The 20,547-nt window shown below is 46.9% G+C and overlaps 1 protein-coding gene across 1 annotated transcript; it reads left to right on the top strand.

Moving 5' to 3' along the window:
- Positions 1 to 633: 633 nt before the first annotated feature.
- LOC131272596 (uncharacterized) lies at positions 634 to 19,192 on the top strand. Its single transcript, XM_058274407.1, has 3 exons — positions 634 to 1,020; positions 16,274 to 18,112; positions 18,181 to 19,192. Exons 1-3 carry the CDS (start codon positions 961 to 963, stop codon positions 18,700 to 18,702), a joined length of 2,421 nt encoding a protein of 806 aa, XP_058130390.1. The 5' UTR covers positions 634 to 960; the 3' UTR covers positions 18,703 to 19,192.
- The last annotated feature ends 1,355 nt before the right edge of the window (positions 19,193 to 20,547 follow it).

Genomic DNA, 20,547 nt, shown 5'->3' with positions numbered 1-20,547 from the left:
TCCCGGCGGGCACTTTATCGCGGAACGAACATGTTTGATGCTCTAATAACACTTTTCACAAATAGCGCCTCAGATATGGCTGATATCATGTATTTAAAGCTAGACAGGTAAGTAAACTGGTGCTTTGCGTCTATTAAAATATATCTAACGTATTTGAGATATTCAATTGGCCCAAATGAGCTGTTTTATTCACAGGTTCAGGGTTTTCATGGCCCATCTCTATCTCACAGCAGCGTTATTTCAGCAGAAAATACGAACCAAGGTATCTGTACCTTCGTCCCATTCAAAAGTTTATTTCATAAACTTCGTTTCGAGGTGGAATCTTTGTTGTATCAAGATGTTTGTCTTCACAAGACCTTTCATTTGAGGGGTCAATTGTGAAAATCGGTTCAGAAACTAACAAGTTATGCGAGATTTGGTAATTTGATATGTTTGATGGGCAAACGATGTTTTAGGAAACCAAATATTCTGAATTTTTGAAATATTAAGCAATATATTAGCAACGAAAGTACCTGCTTGGTAATATTTAGAGTAACTAGTCAGTATTTTTTTTATCCATACCTAGCTACAGTAGCTAGTTATACAGTTACAGCTCCCTTCACTACACTAAACCAGTCGTGTTTGAGCGCTGAGACGATACAGACGTGTCTCTGCTGCGGTGCGTAGAAAATACGAATCCTTCGAATCCTTCGCTTAGAGCGGTTGCTTGTATTGAGTGTGTGTTTGTATGTGGGGTGACCGAGAGTGTGCATTTTGATAAGCGGAATCCTACGAGCCCATGGCTATGCAGCACCGCTGCAATACAACGTTAGCAAGAAGAAAACAAATTAGCGCGTATCGCGACGATTTCCGGTGGTCACAATTGTACCCGCATTATACCTCCGTGGCGAAAGTATAATATTTTAAAACAAAACAAGTTAACAGCGACCGAGTACGGCGAACCGATCAACTCGCGCCAAAATGTACGACCACGACGAAATCAGCAGCGGGTTCCACGACGTTCTGCTCAGCAAATACAATGTAAGTAATGGCAGCGAAACACTCGGTTCCACGGCTCCCAGTGCTGTACCGTTCGACAACTTCGGCTGGAGCAATTTAAATTATCCGATAAACGTACAGCAAATTGTTGATGATGTGTGCAGTGCAAAATGATGTGGTCGATGATATATGGTGTTGGAAGTGATGAAAACGACAAAGAACAGCTACATTTGATGGCGTATGTTTTTTCCCTGGTTTTTCTTTTTGTTTCTCAGAAAAAAAGTACGGTACCCGCATTAAACGTACGTTGCTACGGCAACTGCCACCGCTGTCGTGTTTTTTTTTAAATGAAATTGAAACAGTTCACATTACCGTTGCAAACGTTTGTTGAAGTGTGGTTTACTTCGCAATAAGTCGTTTAAAATTCTCCGGTTTTGTTGACACTTATCATTCCAGTAAGCGGTGAAAAATTTGTTGGTGTTTTGTTTAGTCTTCTTCCATTGATCAAATACTGCGCGCTTTAGCATTCTAGCAAAAGGGGACACACCTTCGTCGGTTGATTAATTTTTGGTGCGGTTAGAAAAAAAGTCTCCAACTTCACCGAATTTCTTTGTTTGAAGAGCAGTGTCCATTCAAGACTCAACATGTCAAACCGTGCGGGACGAAGTGGATTTGCAAATGAGCGCTCTTGAAGCGAGTGTGCGGAAAGCAGACAAACGACCACACCATCCCTCTCCGTGAAATCGTTTGAAATCCATCTGCCGGCAAGCGCACGCGAAGTTCAAGGCCAAAATGCCGGTCGCCAACTGTGGACGCAAGGGGGTGGTGATGAGCTGGGAGGTGCGACGCTGATGTGTATGTTTACCTGCCCCCGTCCCTTCAGACAATGGTCTTTCAAACGCACGTGGTTATTCGCATCACCAACATCACCAACGCGGTAGAAACAAACAAATGGAAAACGGAAAACTATTTCATCGATCTCGTAACACCTGGCAATGGTGCCATTATGAAGAGAGGATGAGCGAGCATAGATTTTCCCCGCGAAAAGATGGCAAACGAACGAGATAGGTTACCGAAACGTTCTAAAATGAACCGAAGAAATGAGATCAGCGAACGGCTCGTTGCTCGCGAAGGGAAATATTCGCGCGAAAATACGTAGCATAAGGGGAAGGAAGACGAGATGATAATCGATGAATGTCGGGGCTTGTCCTCGTGCGTTTCCTTCAAGACCACCCCAACCACACACCGCAACCAGCAGCACCCCGCACAAGGGGGTTTTAAATTCTAACCACCCCTTTTTCTTCTCGCGCTTCGCCCCGCGGATCATGCGTGTGCCAATTGTGTCCGGTCGCGCCGTCAAGAACGGGATGCGAGATAGACAAACACTCACAGAAAGTGGAAGGAGAAAACGAGTAACATGTGGGAAAGACGGAACAAGACGGAGTACGGATGAAAGATCACGTTTTTGTTATTATGCCTTTACTCTGTTGTGCGTCGAACCGCGCGCGCTTTTTAAATAAGTTTTTTCTTTAAATTGTACCCAGAGTCCCGGACCGCTGGATGGGGACAAACTTGCACACACATGGTTCTGGTTTGGGGGGCGAAGCAAAAACATCCATCCTTCCGTTCTTATACAATGTGCCTTTTGCTGATCTTTCAAGACACCGCGCGCCATGTGCTGCGCGGCTGACAACAACCTCATGTTGCCGATTCGTTCTGTTATTATATGTCGGAAAGGAAAGAGTGGCAAACCCGGGGTAAACGACGACCACCACGGACCGGACAATCAATGTAATTGTTCCACGTTCAAGTCTTGCCATCCGGTACATCATCGGCGGAAACACTGGTGGTGTGTCCCTGAAATTTAATCGGAAGCGCTCAACATGATCGCCAGAAGCGCACAACTTTGAGAAACAAAAACCGGCGCTACCCAGCAAGGACGTGTTGGCCTATTTTCTTTGAAATTTTATTCGTAAAGACATGGTCTTCTGGCCGCCCACCTTAGTGCACAGTAAGTGCGATAGGGCGCGAAAAGGGTCTGATTACTATTCCAGGGGAGTATCGGTCTGTTTTTCCGTGGCGAAAACAATCTTCCATCGGCGATCCACGACGAACGATCGAAGGTTCTTAATTCAAATGGGCTCTTCTGTTGAATTAAGTTGTCTGTCCCATCAGTAATTCCGCATACTTTCAAGCAGTTGACAGAATCAATGGAATCGGGTTTTATCTCCATTCATTGATTTAACGAATTATTTTTAAAAATTTAGACAGAAACTGCAGCCGAATAAGCTGATACCGTGTTGAGGCTGTTGTTTTGTTTGAACGGACTTAAAAACATACTAATTCAAAAACATCTAGCCCTTCAATTACACATTACAGCTTTCGATAAACAGCTTGTCGGCAACAACAACAAACCGATATGGATTTGTTGAGAGCTATTTTTAAACCCACCATCCACAATTACTTTCCAGTCAGTGAAGTGAAGGCGCTTCCCCTCCTCCTTCCGCTCGATCTATCCTACCTTGAGCGCTTGAATGAACGCCGCCGTGTGTGTGTGTGGCAACAGTTCAAAAACTAGGTCAGCAGCAGCGGTATTCCACCGAAAAATGCAATGTCGTCTGGTCGGTATCGAGCCCGCACCGGTAAGACCTTTAAAAACAGAACGTCGATTGCAGACGGAAAAAAAGAACACACAAAACCATCGGAAAAAAACCTCCTTGGTGCGCAACCGTTTTCCTTTCTCCCGCCGTGGTGATGAACGATATTATAGGGAGGATCGAGAACTTAGTCAGTTCTCTCCCGGGTGTTGTTTGTCAACATTGGGAAGTTGCTTCTCTTTTCGGCTAATTGCCGTACCGTTGGTGGTACCGGGAAACGAAGGAAAGAACGAGTAAACGGGAGCCGAACAACCCCTAAAGATCGAGCCCACTAGGGGGGGAGAGATCGACCTGCCCTACCACCGGTGTTAGGATGATAGGAAAGGAATGTTTTTGCGTTTTTAAAAGACCCTTTCCCAACCGGGCCGAAGTAGGGGAAAGATTGGGAAATCATTTCACTAAGGTCAGTTCTCAGTCGTTCGGGTGGGAAAAATGGAACCGAGGACAAGCGTGAACCAAAGGACGGGAAGCGTAGCATCAACAACGATTATGGCGGGATGTGTGTGTGTGTCCCTTTTCCCGTTTGCTCCCGGTTCTCGTTCATTGGTGTCCTGATTGGTTGCGGGTAGGGATGGTTGGTTGGAAAAAGAAAACGGGAAAAGGGACGCTACACGCAAGGGAAACATGTTGGGAAACGCTCCGGGGGTAAAGGAGATCGTAAACGCTGAACGGTACAACCATCCTATGCCGAAAGATTTCGAACCCCGGAACTAGGAGAATCCCACGATCGAGTCGAGGTGATGGAATTTGGGTGCAAAAAGTGCAATTCTGGGGTAATGGAATGCAAATACCACGTCAATAAATCATGGGCACAGGGTTTGAACGATTGTTCCTCGATGGTGGTGACCATTTATTCCGGATCATTTTAAGATTTTTATTGATGCTTCAAGAAAGCGCCTGGCGCTTTACTAGGGACAGATTTCTTGATCTTTTTTTTCCCTATTGCAAATGAATATATAATCAACCTAGCGAAAGTTCTGTACAAGAGATCGCCTGTGTGAAAAGGTTCAAGGATTGGACAAACGAAAAATACTGCAATTTGGAGATGTCATAAATGTATGGCACTTTCCTTTGTGGAGATTTAGAGAAACACATTTACGCTTAACGTTGCCCGTAAATCAGAGCCAAATATCCATTTCATAAATGCGGCTTACAAACGAACAACAACAAACCCGTAAACTATGCGCCAAAGGCGGACGACGAAAACGACGACGAACTCCGGAATTCTCATGGAATATTCAGCACTTGAGCCGTACAGTGTTTCGCATTGAGGAATTCTGGGTGGTAGGAGGAAAGTTTGGAGAAGGGAGGTTTCGGAACCATTTCCCTTTTACTATTGCCGGTTGGGTGCCTTTAGTATTTTTCTTCTTCACTTACTTCTTGCCAAAGCTAGCTTTAGAGATCATCAACTTGCCAAGGCGGGAATGATCTTTTAAGAAGAGCAGATCACAAACAGTGAAGAGAAGGGAAAGAATCTCCCCGATCTTTGGATCAGCTTGTCTTCGTGTATTTTTTTTTCTTATTCCACCCAACCGTCACCGCGACTCGCTTCGTCCAGTGTGGCTTTTGTCTATTTTGGTTTTAGTTGGCTGACCATACGAGTCAATGGATAGCGATCCCGTGCCTACAACTGTCGATCGTATCGTGAATGAATGTTTTCTTGTGTTTAGAACATCCTCTTCGTGAACCGCGGTTGGTTTTTTTGTTTTCTTGGTTAATTTACATATTTTTCACGAGCTAGCGATTTCTTCTCGGCCATTGCTTGGTGTGCTGTCGTTTGCAAGTCTTTCTTTGTGTATGGCATTTGATTTTATCACCAGAAGTTCTTCTCCTGGTGGAAGCCGAGATATAATGGTTTTGAATTCGACCATTTTCAACGGTGCAATTTTAAAAACAAATTGTTTGCAATTCTACTCCCATTGAGGTTTTGAATCATTCTTTTTCCCACCAAAAAGACTCAACATATTATTTTGTCGAACGAACGAAGGAGGTGGTGAGTGGAAAAAACCCACTTTCCACGCATTCCACCCGCAATGCATCCTTTTTCCCACTCTTCTGACTTTCCCACTCTATCGATTAGTCGTCGGTCCTTACAAATAACCGACTGTATCGATGCAACCTCGGGAGGAGTCTCTCTTTGTTTGCTTGCCTGACTTTTCCGTCAGTGGATTGTGCAGAGAAGAGTCCCAGTGTGCATCGTACTCTCGTCCATTACGAAACATTAAAAGAAGAAAAAAAAAACAAAATACGCTGAAGACAAAAGAAACGAAAGAAAAGGCTAGGATCACACAACACATCCAAACGCGTTGCCGGGAAGGAAAACGCCTTGAAAAGAACACGAAACCTTCATCTTGGAAAACCGGGCTAGCAGAAAAACAACATTAAAGCGCTACGGCAGAGAAACCATCCGGAGTGGGACCAACGAACCGCACCAAAGCAGAAGGAAGAGAAACATATTTACAAAAAAAAAACATTCTTCTTTGGTGTCCCTCCTGCCCCGGGACCTTCTCCGGTACTCTTGAGGGTCTTCTTCGGGGCTTGGTGGGTTGCCTTGGATGGCGCGAAAGAAACCAGAAGGAATAAAGACGATCTTCGCTGCGCTGGGAAAGGCCGGGGGAAGGGGCAACGGATGGCTGGAGAGGGGTAGATTTTTATGCTTTCCGTCCGGGCGGGAACGACGACGAAAGTCCAACAATGGAAGAGGAAAAGTACGGAGGGAAAGATCGTACCCCGGCGTGTTCTCGAGGGGGTCGCTCCGGGCCGTCCCTTCCCTACCCACCGCTTGCTGCTACCCTACCGGGGTTCGGGCTCGCTGTCTCTGTCCACCCGGCGGGGATCGCGATGATCTTCATGTTCGCCCAGGTCCAGGTTTCTTCCAGAGTTCGTGTGAAATATTTTCCAATCCGTTTCGTTGCCGTTTCTCGTGGTTTGTGCTCTTTTCGGGAGGCGATTAGCGAACTCCGAGCGGGGAGGGAAGTGCCGAGAGTGGCCGGAATGAACCGACCATCCCATAAGCTGACGACGACCAGAACACAACAACGCTGCCGGAATGGAATGGTTTCAGTGGAACAAAAAAGGAAAGAGGAGAACCGGTTTTTGGGCGAACGATCGATCTGTTGTTCTGTGGTTGCGGGAGAGCGGGAGTGACTCCACCGATGCTGGCCCAACCTCTACCATTGGGCCGCCCGGGTGTTGTTGTGGCAGTACATATGGTCATCATCAGCGGCGGATTGATCGCTAGGCCCGTATTTCGGAGCTGATCATCAGCCGAAATCAAGAAGATCCATCGAGGGAGACGTGACCACCAGTGTGGTGGGAAATTGCGTCGGTGGAAGCCACCGGCACGATCGTGCGGGACCATATGAAGATCGATGTTTAGGACAAAGAGTACGAAAGATCCTCACCAGCGACATCTGTGCGCGCGAGTTGGAAGTCTCTGAAATATTCCTTCAAGTACGATTTTCGAATGGAAGAAGGTGTCTTAAGCCGGTGCTGATCTTCATTCGTAGCAAACCTAGAGAAAAGGATATTATTGAAACAAAAATGAGGGTAATGGATACATTTGAACAAAAACTACTCCAACAATCCAACTAATAACAGATGGAAGATCAACAAGTTTTTGTTTTACCTGCAGCTGCAGTTGTGATTATTGGCGCTTTTCCGTTGGGTCTCTCCGACAAGCTTCGATCCTCCTTGAGGATCTGCAGCAATTGCCACTATTGGATTGTTTTTCGTGAAATGTTTTCTGCCCTCCTAATCCTCTTCACGCCTTTTGTCTTTTATCTTTTATTGCTTTATTGTGGCCATGAAGAGGTGAGGGATTTTTCTCGGGTTTATATGGTTACCTGTGGTGCGGGTTTTTCTTCCTTACCCGTTTTCCCCCGAGTAGAAATATTACTTTGAGTCTTATTTACCGTCCTAGGTGCAAGGATAATTAGTCGCCGGTAATGTTAGAGGGATTGAGAAAAGAATGCAAAATGATAAATGAAAAAGGCAGAGCAATAAATGAGTAGAATTTATTCCATTTCAATACCGCTTAGATAGCTAAGAAAACATTTGTAAAATTCATCTAGTTCAATTAACAACTTTTTGATCTTACTTCAACAGTGTTTGCGCTGCTAATGGTGCCCATTTTCGTGTTGCCGTCGGTAGCGACAGACGGAGAAAAATTCGTCCACAACTATCTACCAGGCTCCCAGGCAGTCGTGGGAGGGAATAGGGTTGGCTGAAAACATTTCGAAAAAAAACGGTTGCACCCGTCACTCGTCCGGATACTGACGGAGGCTTGGTTAGCATTTAAAATTTGGCCATCGCAAGGTGTTTTCGAAGAGAGCCGCGTTCCGTTCGGAAAGAGGAGTGTACGCTAGTTTGCTTTTTTTTTGTCCTGTGTGTGGATTAATGTTCCAGCCCCTGCATAGTAAATTTACAGCTGTACGTAAATATATGCACCACCTTTGGTAAACTGAAACACTTCTCCCGGTCCGGGGACGAGTGAGCGCGCGGGTGGATACGATGTCCGCAACGGTGAACGCGTTATACCGGAACGTTGGGTTGAATAAAAAACATTCACCGAAGGCCCGCACACGGTTGTACCACCGTTTCATCCCCCAACCCCCAACCAAAGGGTGTAAAAACTTCCCCCGTTCAGGTCTTCATGGAAAGCTGTCCCCCTGTTGTTGTTGTTGTTGTTGACTGGCAGGTGTGTGTGAAGCCCCCTAAATCCTTGATCATGGAGATCCCAAAAAACTCCGGCACGACGCACAACAGGGAGGAAGGAAAAAGGAAACCCCGTTCGACACAACCGGGCAGGACGAGGAAGGGGCCACGAAGGGAGTTAAACAACAGCCACGTGCGCGCGTGCGCATGAACACGGTACACGCTTTTCCGTTCGTATCCTTGTTCCATCTTGCCGCCCGGCATGAGCTCCGAGGGTGGGTATCCGTATTACCAAATGGCGGTTCCGGTCCGAAGATGGTGTGTGTTCCCCTTGTCGACGACGAGCCGTCGAAGAAGGGTCGAGAGAGAATGTTCTGAAACACCAAACACCTTTGCATCGGACCGTTTCTTCGTGTCGTTCCCGGACCTAACGGAACGGATCCGATTCTGTTGCATGTGCGCCTGGTATTTTCCGGAAGTGACACGGAACTCTGACGGAGCGGAATCCATGTCGCGCCGTTCTGGACTTCGTTCAGGTCCAGAGGATGACTCTACGCCCCCCTTCGGGACAGAATGCTTCCTTCCCCATTGCTTCTGTATCCCGTTGGCGGCAAATGAAATCCGGAAGTACTCGCACAGCAGTGGGGATGTTTTTCCTCCCCCCCCCCTCCTCCCCCATCCATCCATACCACCCAAGTTTTGTTTGCTTTATTTGACAGGCGGGAAGGTAGAACCGGTCCAGAGATAGATTCGATCCGCACCAGGGAGTGCACAGAATTGGGCGCGAAAATCCCACACAAAATATCGATCCGTAATCTGTTCCGAGGATTATTCCGTTCTCGGGTCGGAGTTTGCGCCCTGGCGGGAAACAGGCAACCCCTCGAGGTGTGTTGCTTTGCCGGTTGATAATTTTCCAGCGCTGCAAATTGCTTTCACTTTTCGCGTAGGTAGCAGAAGACCGTAAGGCGGGAAACTTTAGATTCGTACACCGATCGATATTTGCCAGCAGGAGAAGATCCCCTCGTCGATGATGTGGAAATTCTATATGGGCTTTATATTTTTTTTAATAATTACAAAAATTTATAATCCACTTCATTGATTGAGCTAGTAAGGGATTATAACCGAGACCAGATTGGTTGGAATTTTTTTTTCCCCATGCTTTTCGGATTAGTTTTCCCGGGTTTGCACATGTCGACCAAACTATCATCCTCCAGTGGAAAGTGTGCGCCTGGCCGTGCGATGGAAAATCAGCGCGCGCTAATGGGAAAACTGACAAATCGCCACCCAAAAAAAAAAAAAAAGAAGTGACCCATCGTGTCTGTGTTGGGGGAAAAACCACTTCCCAGCAACCCTGAGGAAGTGAGTTAGCGTGTGTGGGGAAACGGGGAATGGGGAGTACAATTTTCCGAGATAAAAAATTGCTTCTGATGAAACTAACCTAAAGGGGGCGAAAAGGGTCAGGGAATGCTGGAGGCGATGCGCATGCGCTCGAAAGGAAAGTTATGCCGGTAAAATCATTCTGGATGTTGTGGTCGCCGGTTTTAGCCTTCCGCTGGCCCATGGCGCGTCCCGGGCAGGCGAGCGAGAGAAAAACATGGCAAAATACTAGAAGGTGGAAAATCATGTTTAAACTGTCCACTTCCTGCCGGTCATGAATGTGTGTGAATGTGCGTCGGTGTCGTTTTTCCTACAAGGCTTGAAGTACAAGGGAGAGTTTTCTAATCCATTCTGCCGCCGGATGATTCATTTAAGGACAAACTTTAAACAATATCCAATCAGAAAAAGGGGAAATGCAAACACAAATAAGCACACACACACACTTGATTGAACAAAATTTGTCATCGGTTTGGGTTCTCGGGCAAGCTTGGTCTTCGCCACAAGGAAGGGCAATGGAAGGACAAATTGTTCATTTTCGCGCGCATTTTTCCTTTCCTGATTTTTATCGAACGACTGGAAATAATGAATATTTGTATGCCTCTCCCTCATTTACTTCTTTTTCTATGCTATTTTCACATTCATTTGTCAATTTTTTTATGGTTATTTCTTTAAAACTTCATTATTTTATTTTGTATTTAAACCTTTGTATGTGTGTTTACCTTCGGAACATAATAAATAATCTCTTTCCCAAAATTACCTTGATCTAACATAAACCATCGTCATAATCTGTTTTTTTTGTCTTTGCGTAAAACAATAAATTTATATATTTATTTATGAATATAATCATCGTTTATTTAAGACACCTATTTCACATTTGTTCAGAAAATAAATACCAAAATGCCGAAATTTTCATCCCTCAACTCACTCACTCGCTTTTTCACACCCGTTTTGGAGTTTTAGGGAAAAATATGCTCCACGTGATTTATCACGCCTCCCCACCCCCTCCGCTCCCGATCGCACTCCGCTCCCACAAACTTCGATGTGTTTTCAGTTCTCATGAAGCGCAGAACCGAATCACGGTTGATGGGTTCTTAACTTTTCCCACCCGATTTGCCCGTGGTTTCGGTCTATTGAAGGATTCATATTTTTTTTTTCGTTTTCGTTTTTCGCCCCAAAATATTCCCACGCGGAACATGATGGGGACTTCTCCGTGTCCATGTTGTTGTTTCACCTTCGGGAGGCGTTTGTGTTTGCTTCGTGTTTAGGGGATAAAACAATGAAACAACTCTTTCTGCATTTAAACGGTCGTCTTGCGCGCGCGGTGCAGTGGAAGGTAACGAGGCGTGATAACATGGATGGAAGGAGCTGCATTGGGGCAAATCTTCCCAGCGGTAGGGAGGGTAAAATCAACCACGCAAACCGGTCCATCCCATTGCATGTTTGCAGCGTTTAAATAGCTGGAGGTTCAATGATGTTGTCGAAGGAAATGTTTACACCTTTCGATCGTCTCGCAGGTAGACGCGTTTGTATGATTTTTATCACACCTGTCGCTGGAGGAGTTCCTCGTACTCACGTGGCATTAATCGGTCGAGGTCGTTGGGCGGCTGCTAAACATGATCTCTCGCGTTGAAGAGCCGGCTGGTGACGATCTTCGTTCGTGAACCAGATGACAGCTGTTGGTAATTCGGCTGCATAACCACAGGTTTATGCTCGATCGAACGCGTGCCGTCTCGGAAGGATGAGAAGGGAATCAAGCGACAACTTGCACCAATGAATAGCTCGGTCGAGAAAGAAAGTGCGTAAGTTTTGGATAACGAAAACAAAAAAGGAGGTAAATCTACCCGCTTGTCCTACAGGTCCCGAAAGAGCATCTGTCATTTCTCCGTCGATGGCATATGTTTCCGTTCCCGGTACACGGTGGTTGGTTTTGGACATCTTAAAAGGTGTCCCTTCCTCTCTCGTGGGTATTCACTTCACTGGCACTGACCGCAAGGTTTTATGTTTGAGCATAGTTTTCAAACACAAAATAGCGGGTTAGTTTTTAACTGTTCCTCCCTTTGAAAAGCAATAAAAATTGTGTTTTCATTTTGCCTCTCCATTTCCGAAGGGAGAAGCAACTATTTTTAATCGCTTTTAAAAATGAACGTACTCCCAGCGGCGTTGGGGGGGGTGGCAAGTGCCGGTAGGAAGTGGTTCCTGTTTTCCCGAGACGTCACGTTTACGAGTTGTGCCCTCTCCGCTGGGATGTGTCGGAATGTTTGTGGCGAGCCGGGTGCTTCCTGTATTTGCTTTATGGGGAAAATTATTATTAGATCATCCCCCGACCGGTGCCGGTTTTCCACTTGAACCGTTTCAGTCCCGCGCATCCTCTGCCGGAAAATGCATCCCATCTCTCGGGTACGTCGTCCGTGATGATGAATTTAAGTGCTTCAGATTAAAATCGATTTTTATTGGGCAACTAAAATGTTGGATAAGTGTGTGCTCGTTTAGAACGTGGCACGACAACTAGACAAAATTTCACCCCCACCCCCTTCGTGGGGTCCCCCAACCCTTACCCGGGAGTATGATTCATATTCAAATCGAATCGTGGGTGCGTGCCACTTTCCGCCCATGTGGCCCCCACCGGCTATGGGAGTCCCGTTAGGGGAGAAAGGGCGCGAAAATTAACAACGTACCAACACACTACAACCCCCCCCCCCCCCCCATCATTCCCCCCAACGACGACGCCAAATAAACATTGCCGGGTGTAATGACCTACGAACGGCGGCGGCCCTCGCTTTGCCGTTTGGCGCGCTTTCAGAACCCGGTTTATGCTGCTTTAGGTTCGGTTCGGTGTCTTTTTTTGTCGTTTTTGTTTTTGTTTTCAACCTCCCCATGCTACCGCCCCAACCGCAGCGGGGAGAACTCGCGGGAAAAGAGGAGAAATTCTCCGAGAGATGCAGAAGGAAAACGCGAGAACCAACCATAGTGTCGTGGAGAAAAAACACGCCTTTGCTTGGAGATTTCTTCGCCTGCGTCGACTCCAAGACATCGCTTTGCTGGGTGCTCCTTGTTGGAGACTGCCCGGTATCCCCTTTCGCGGTGGGTCCTCACAAAATCACATCTCGGTGCCTGTGCGACATCGCAGCTTCGACGAACGTCTCCTATTCCGTCTTTGCCGCCAAAATCGTGGTAAATAATCGAGGAAATGTGTGGCTAGGTGTGTGCGTGTGCGTATGAGAACATGTTTTTTTTATATTTAAACGGGACAAGTAGTGGTCCTTTCTCTCTTCTCTTCCATCTTTCCGCGATCAACCCCCTCCGCCTTTGCAGGGGGTCGAGATCCTCGGAATCTTGGGGGGGTTTGCGGATGGTTGTGTCATCGTCCACGTTACATGTGCGTGGCTCTCCCACCCCTCCGTCCTCTCCACCACATCCTCCTACTGTTCTCCCCCGACCGATCATTGTATACGGTTTTGGCGCGAAAATTTTAGCTGCTACATGCGAAGAGTGATTGGTGATCGGTGGACGGGTGACTTTCTACTGAAAACCCAAAAAAAAAAACCATTTTGGGAGAGAAAGCCGGTCGATGGGTCGCAGCACCTTGGGAAAAGCGCGCCAAAACAATCTTATGAAACTGGAGGACTGACTTTAAGAGTAGTTTCGTTAAACATGGAACTTATGAAGAAAACAATTAGTGGAGAAACGGTTCGATCTTATAGTTGCATAAGATTACGTAAAATAAATTGCCTTCTTAAAATAGGATCCGATTACGTATCACGTGCCTCTGCTGCGGATATTTTCGGTGGAATGGTTGAACAGGTTTCAAAGTAATAAGATTGGCGCGATTGAGATAAAAGTTTAACGAAAGTTTAATACATACAAAACGCTGGAAAGCATCTGAAAATTTATCGAGAATGTTATTCTTTAACAATTTATTATTTTATTTTTTATTCAAAATTGGGTTATTTGACTGTTAAAAAATATTTTTTTGAAGGAGAAAAAAATTATCTAAATTACTAAACTGAGGGTGGAGAAACTTGGTTTTCCTTGGACTCTTCGTCATTCTATTCGTACCAGCATTATAAATGGTTTGCAAACGTGATCATTTTGGCGCGAAAATGAAACCATCCATCAAAACATACCAATCGCGCCACGAAACGGCGAATTGAGGGCGAGAGAGCAGTTGCATACCGCTGCAGGTTCCATCCTCCCTGGCTCCATGGGTCCATGCTCGATCCGTGGCTCGTTTGCTAATAATCAGACGAAGCGGAATGTCGCAAACAACCAAGTCCAAGAATAATAAAAATATTTTTAAAAAAACAGACATCCGTTGTCCAAAGAAACATGATAGTATATTTATTTTCATTCCTCCACTCTGTTACTCGGCGCAAGGAGGAAATTGCTGCGGACAGCTTCGGGAGAGAGGTCGTTGTTGTGGTCGAAATTCAGATAAGGGGATGGAAGGAACCTAAGGATGTGTGTTTTTAGATTTGTTGTATCAATTTACAATATTTCGTATCTACCACCCTCCCTCCTGTGTGGCGAGAGCGAAGGGAGTGGAACATTTTATCACGGCCTTCCTCACCGGAGCCTCCGCATCGATCGAAGTATGCGCGCAGGTTCGTAGGCAAAATAAACAATCGTTTGACGTGAGCGTGAACGGGGCGAGCCGGTGACAGAAGGTTTTCGCGCCAAATGTGTTCAGCTCGCGGATCACACACATCTCACGTACGTTGTTTAGAGTGATAACAAAAAAGATAACATTTTTTTTATGTTTCTTTTCCAAATTTGTATAGTGTCCATACTACTTTTATTCTAGACGAATGCTGGTGGAGAATTAAAATCGATATCGCCCCCCGACATCGACACGATGCGGATGTTTTGGTGGTTCCTTCGCGCCTGGTTGCCGGCATCGTGGACACTCGAACATTTGTTTGTTATGTCTCTTGGCCGGCAATCAATTTGTTTCGCTTCCATTGGCGCGTTGCTGTACAAAATACGAGGAATCATCTCGTTCGTACGTGCTTTTTTTACCCCATCCGATAAGAAGCCGCATTTTGTGCTTCGCCCGCACAAGTTGCCTCCTCCCTTCCCCCCATAGGTTTCACAAATCGAAAATACATAGTTGAGTGTGTGAGATTTGTTACAATAATTCCCCTACGACCATATTCTCCTTCCCCCCAACAGCAGCAGCAGCAAAGTCGCGCTTTTTGGCGCTCTTTGCTGCGTCGACGCAATGTTGTGCTCTATAGACCTTTTGCTCTTGCATGCGATCCGCGAGTTGAAACCCGCGAGCCCCGGGGCTCCAGCGGTAGCAGGCGAGCGAGCAAGCCAGCGGCACACCGCCGAGGAACGCTAAAAAGAGCGCACCAGTGTTCAGCGCGACCCGGCAGAACTTTTGACGCGACTGTACTTTCGTGGTTTCTCCTCGCCGCGCTGTCATCATCCCTGGTGCGACTTCCAGCATGACCGCTTCGCAGGGGGAAGGGAACATCGCAGCAAGCACGCACACACAAAGGAACGGGATGTAATATTCCCCTCGAAGCGCGCGGTTCTGTATTGCCTTTGTTTGCCGCGCAGCCGGCATCACCGGCCGGTTTCCTGCGGTGCTGCATCTCGCTCCGGCGCTCCGGACCGAACGTCCAAGGCGCGCGTAGCGGTTGTCCCGCTCTAGCCTCTTTCTCGAACCCGCGCGCCCTTTTCCATCGGGAACCCCTGAAACCCTTCGCAACGCCTGCTGCTGCGAGTACGATGGGTTCAGTTTTCCTGCCGTGCATAGGGTACTGGAGGAGTGTGTGCTGAAGGATGCGACGCGGGGCATCCGAAGGGTCGTGGGCATTTGGTTCGTTCTGTTCCCCTACCCTGAACGAGTGTGTCAGCATAAGGAAAAAGAATAGCATTACCGTCTATCCATCATATGCTGCCTCTGAAACATTCTATGCTCTCTGCTTCGCTTTTCCTCGCACCAGAGAAACACATTTTCCTCCGTCGCCCTGATGGTACGCTGATTCCTTTTTGAGCAGACTGTACTTTTTCACCCTGGTGCTCCTTTGTTTGCTCTCGCACAAACACAGACACAAGGCAGCATAATTGTCCGTGAAGGGTGCAACTTGAATCCAAGTGAAACACACAACATACCGACCGAACCGATGTTGTGGGAAAGCATAGTACCATTTTGGCAGGGTTGTATTGTATGCTCTGCTCGGGCTGGGTGGATGATATGTTGCGCTTAATAATACACTAACGTACGAGACAAACGAATTAATTTTGAATTTGAGTATTTACTGTACAAGGTTGCATGCATTTTACTGTCGATGAATTCAAATTACGACGATACGACATACCGAAGATCAGAAATCAAATCATAGTTTTTAGTTTTGGAATGTTTGGAACAATTTCCTCCACAATCTTTTAAATCCTGCCGGTCCAATGCACAAGGGATGATAAAACATAGTAGTCATAAGGGCGAGTAGAAACGAAACATAGTAGGCTTTACTGCAGCGCAATATGGGATCAACCAATTGTGTTCTTAAATATTTGTCCACCAATTCTGCATATCTTGATAGCATAACACTTATCTACTCAAACTAATCAATCTTCTCCAAATGTTTTTTACATTTTAGGAGTCAGCTGCCCCGATGTCGGAACTCTACATGACCGACTCCATGCAGGATATGCTGGATATTGACATAAAGTCAGAGGTGGCCACGGTGGTGGGCGGTGTGAACGAGTTCGTGTCGCTGATGAACTACGAACTGATGCCCTCCCTCGAGCTGGACTCGAACTCACTCGGGACGGACAGTTTCTTCAGCAACGCACTGTCGTCGGGCGGTTGCAACACCGATCTCTATACGGATGTGGGCACCTGCGCTAACCCAAACTACGTCATGCCTGTCGTTTCCCCGAACGCCTCGTCCATTTCGCTGTCGAACGCGACATCATCCTCGACGTCCTCCTCGATGAGCGCCCTGGTGGCGGCTCAGTCGCTGCTGAAATCACCGAAACAGACCCTCACTCTCAACACCACCGTGCACGGTACGTGGCAGAATCCGACGTTACCGAGTCCGAAGGAGCGCAAAAGCCACCTCACCTTCTCACCGAACATGATCAAGGTGCCGATGGTAGTGCAGGAGGCAAAGCGGGTATCTAATATGACGCAAATCACCCGGGTGACCGCCGCACCGGGTTCCGGTGGCATCGTCTCGACAAAGTACAGCAGCAATCCCGCGAGGTCAGCCGTAACGACCTCACCGGTGACAACGCGACCGGTGGAGAACGTCCGGAAGGATCTATCCGCGCAAATGACACAAATTAAGGAGGAAAAGATGGTCATCCGCAACGTCGGTACAGCGTCAGTGAGCAAGAGTTTAAGTGAACACCAACAACAGCTTTCCAGCGGAAATAATAGTTCAACGGAGCCGGTTGTGCAGCGGACAGTGTCCTCTCCAGTGCTAGGCGTCGGTTTGGGCAAGGGGAACACGATCAAACTGGCGGCCGGCATCGGTGGCCTGACGTTCGCCAACAGCGTGCAGTTCAAGAACCTCAAGAGCGTGCAGAAGATCACCGGCCTCGGGTTGAATGGGGGTGTGCTGAAGCGAGAATCGAGCCCACAGCGGCAGATGAATGGCAATGGTGGCGTTGCGAGCCCGAAAACGTTCAGCCGGAACGTGATCCTGCAGCAGGGTAAGTCCTCCTCGCCCGGTCCTGGTTCACCGACGATGGTCGCCAGACACATCCACTCGAGTGCCACATTGACACCACCCGGGCCGAAGCAAAGGAATTCGCACGCCAAGGGAAGCGGCGGATCGGGAGCCGCGGACAGTGGATTCCCAAAGCCGGCCTACTCTTACTCCTGCCTGATCGCGATGGCGCTGAAGAACTCGCGCTCGGGCTCGCTGCCCGTTTCCGAGATCTACAGCTTCATGTGCGAGCACTTCCCGTACTTCAAGACGGCCCCGAACGGCTGGAAAAACTCCGTCCGGCACAACCTGTCGCTGAACAAGTGCTTCGAGAAGATCGAAAAGCCCGCCACGAACGGCGGCCAGCGGAAGGGCTGCCTGTGGGCGATGAATCCGTCCAAAATCACCAAGATGGATGAGGAGGTGCAGAAGTGGTCCCGCAAGGATCCGCTAGCCATCCGGCGCGCCATGGTTCACCCGGACAATCTGGAGGCGCTCGAGCGTGGTGAAATGAAGCACGGTTCCACCGGTGATGACGATCTCGACCCGGAGGAGGACCTCGAAAGCGACGGTGGGCCATCGGACGTCGACGCGGAGGAAGTTGACGAGGAAGAGGTGCCCGAGCCGGAGGAGGAGGAAGAGGAGGAAGAAGACGATGTGGAGCTGATCGAGCATCCGCACGAAACGATCGACGTCGATGCGGAAAGTTTCATCATCAACACACCGGAATCGTTGATGGACGGGGACGAGGATGGGGCCGATCAGGTGGATTTCGATCTGGAGGTAAGAGACTATCTTTAGACATTTTGAGAAAAGAAGATCACAGGACTAACGCTTTGATGCCTTTTTAGGTGCCAGATTTCTACGAAGACCTTAACGTCGACTCGAAAGACGGTGTATTGACGATGGAATTTACGCAACAGGACCTGCTTTCGCTGGAGGACGAAGATGAGTCGCTCTACATCCATCAAGCACCGCACCAAAACTTGGTCCAACATCGACTCCCGCAGCACTATCACACCCAAATCATCTCCCGCCAGCAGCAACAACAACCAGCGGCGAAAAGGGCCCGGCTCGATGTGAACTACTCCCTTTCACCGACGCAAAATGGCACCAGCACCAACAATAACAACAGCAACGGAGCCGGTATGTTAAACTTCATCACCACCCGCCACCCGACGATAAGCTCCTCGAATGGCGGAACCGTCAAGAACGGTGGCGGCGGTGCCGTTACCGTGGTGAACGCCGACGGTACACTTGGGCTCAGTTTCCAGCAGCAGTTCCAGCTGGCCCACTCTCATCAGCAGCGGCAAGCGCAGCACCAGCACAGCAATAACCGACGGAAGATGCCCATGATCACCCGATTAGCTTAGTAGAGCAGTGTTGGGACGTGGATGAGTAATGGTCGAATTAGTTCGATGGTAAGTTCACCGAAATCGGGAATGTGTGCTTGGAGATGGAGGTATAGTGTCCTATAGGATGCTTCCCTCTGTGCAGAAAAAACTCCAGCTGTCACGTGACGGTCGGTTTATTTTGGTATCGTTTTAGAAAAGTTTACATATTTATTTTTACACCACTGAATTTGATACGCCATTTTTTTTTTGCTCGATCGGTGCTTAGTACTGGATAGTCCATAAACCAGAATTTACAATAGGGTCGATTTCATTCTGTCTATCGAATACTATTTATACAATTTTTTTCACATCTTTTTGACGGTTATTAATAAATATGTTATACTATTCGAGGCATATAAAATTGAAAAAGAACAGAATGCATTGGTTCTCCAAAAACAAAACCACCAACGTAGCAAAAAGATCAATTTTCACAAAAAAAAAAAAACTATCCTCCTACATTTTGGATTAATCAAGAGGTACCGGACTTGTATTGCCACCGTAAACTAGTTCCGTTTGCTCCTGGTTGGTGGTAGTGGGGTAAAAAAAAATGACGTGCTCAAATTCCACACACTGCCACACTGAAATAATGTAAGGGCTCTATGAGCTATATTTTCCATATGTAAATAGTCCATTTGCTCTTGTATGTTGTATAATTTTCCCTGATGATTTGCAAGCTTTACAAACATCACCCGATGGGAATGCTCCGATTGCCACGTCGTTCCCTTCGACCTTTTGTAAATAGTTGTTTATCTTGGTCAGATATTTGTTTCTCGCTTCATTACTATTTTCTACTTTATCGTCGGCGTGTGCTGCTGCCAGGGGAAGAAGAATGAAAATGTTGGCTCCAACCAGTAAGATAGGGTTCCCCGAAAAGGGGGAATACCATTTTCATTCGAAACAAGGCAAAACGACTTGCCGAAGAAAGAACAAAAATTGAATAATTTCAATTTTCTCGATAAAAAGATAAATAAAAAAAAAACAAACTTAAAAGGAAATATGTTGACAAACGATGTAGGAGGCAAAAGAGGGAATCGGTTGTTAGATTTGGTTCTTCAAATATAGCCAATGGAATGGGTATCGCTTTAGCTGCTGATTGCTGCCGGAAGTATTTGGTATTTTGGAATACTTGCGTACACTAATCGGTCTTCGGTCGGCCATCACCCGTTCGACCACGTGGCATGTTGGAAGAATGAAATGTAACATCCCAGTTCAGCGGCTTTTTGCATCATGTGCGGCCAATAATAAACACATACACACACCGTATACCTGATAACAATCTGTACAATCGAAGCAGGGCTAAAGAGGAGGTTTAGTTTATTGTTATTGTTTCTAAGACCGACCGATATCTAATGTACATGGAATTATTTTGCGTAAAATTTGCCAGTGCAGTATTTTTCAACAGAACCGTTGTTGTTTGTCGCTAAAAGGAAGACGGTGACGTTGTGATACTTTATTACAATTTTGTCAACGTTTGTTACACAAGAACATCCATGGTTGGATAAACATGAAAATGGGGGTAGTACTGCTTCCCGAAGTGTGAACATTGCCGTGAGATAAGATTGAATTAAAGTATCACTCGAATAAAACCTTAGCGACAGAGAAAAAAATTGTCGTGGATCTCTTTCGGTGAAAATGCAATCATAACACGATGTGGAGGAAATGCGAACAAAACGTATGGAGGTTTGAAAAAAACACAGTAGAAACAATCCATCAGTACAAAGTTGTTTAAGTGCAGTGCGAATATTGTATAGTTTTTTTCTTCGTTTTTTTATATTGTCGTACCGGAAGGATCTTCAGGATCGGCGCGGGACCACCCCACTGTAC

Source organism: Anopheles coustani, chromosome 3 (assembly GCF_943734705.1).
Source record: "Anopheles coustani chromosome 3, idAnoCousDA_361_x.2, whole genome shotgun sequence".
NCBI lineage: Eukaryota > Metazoa > Arthropoda > Insecta > Diptera > Culicidae > Anopheles > Anopheles coustani.
The sequence above is the reverse complement of the archived record's forward strand: the minus strand, read 5'-3'. Positions and strand labels throughout refer to the sequence as shown.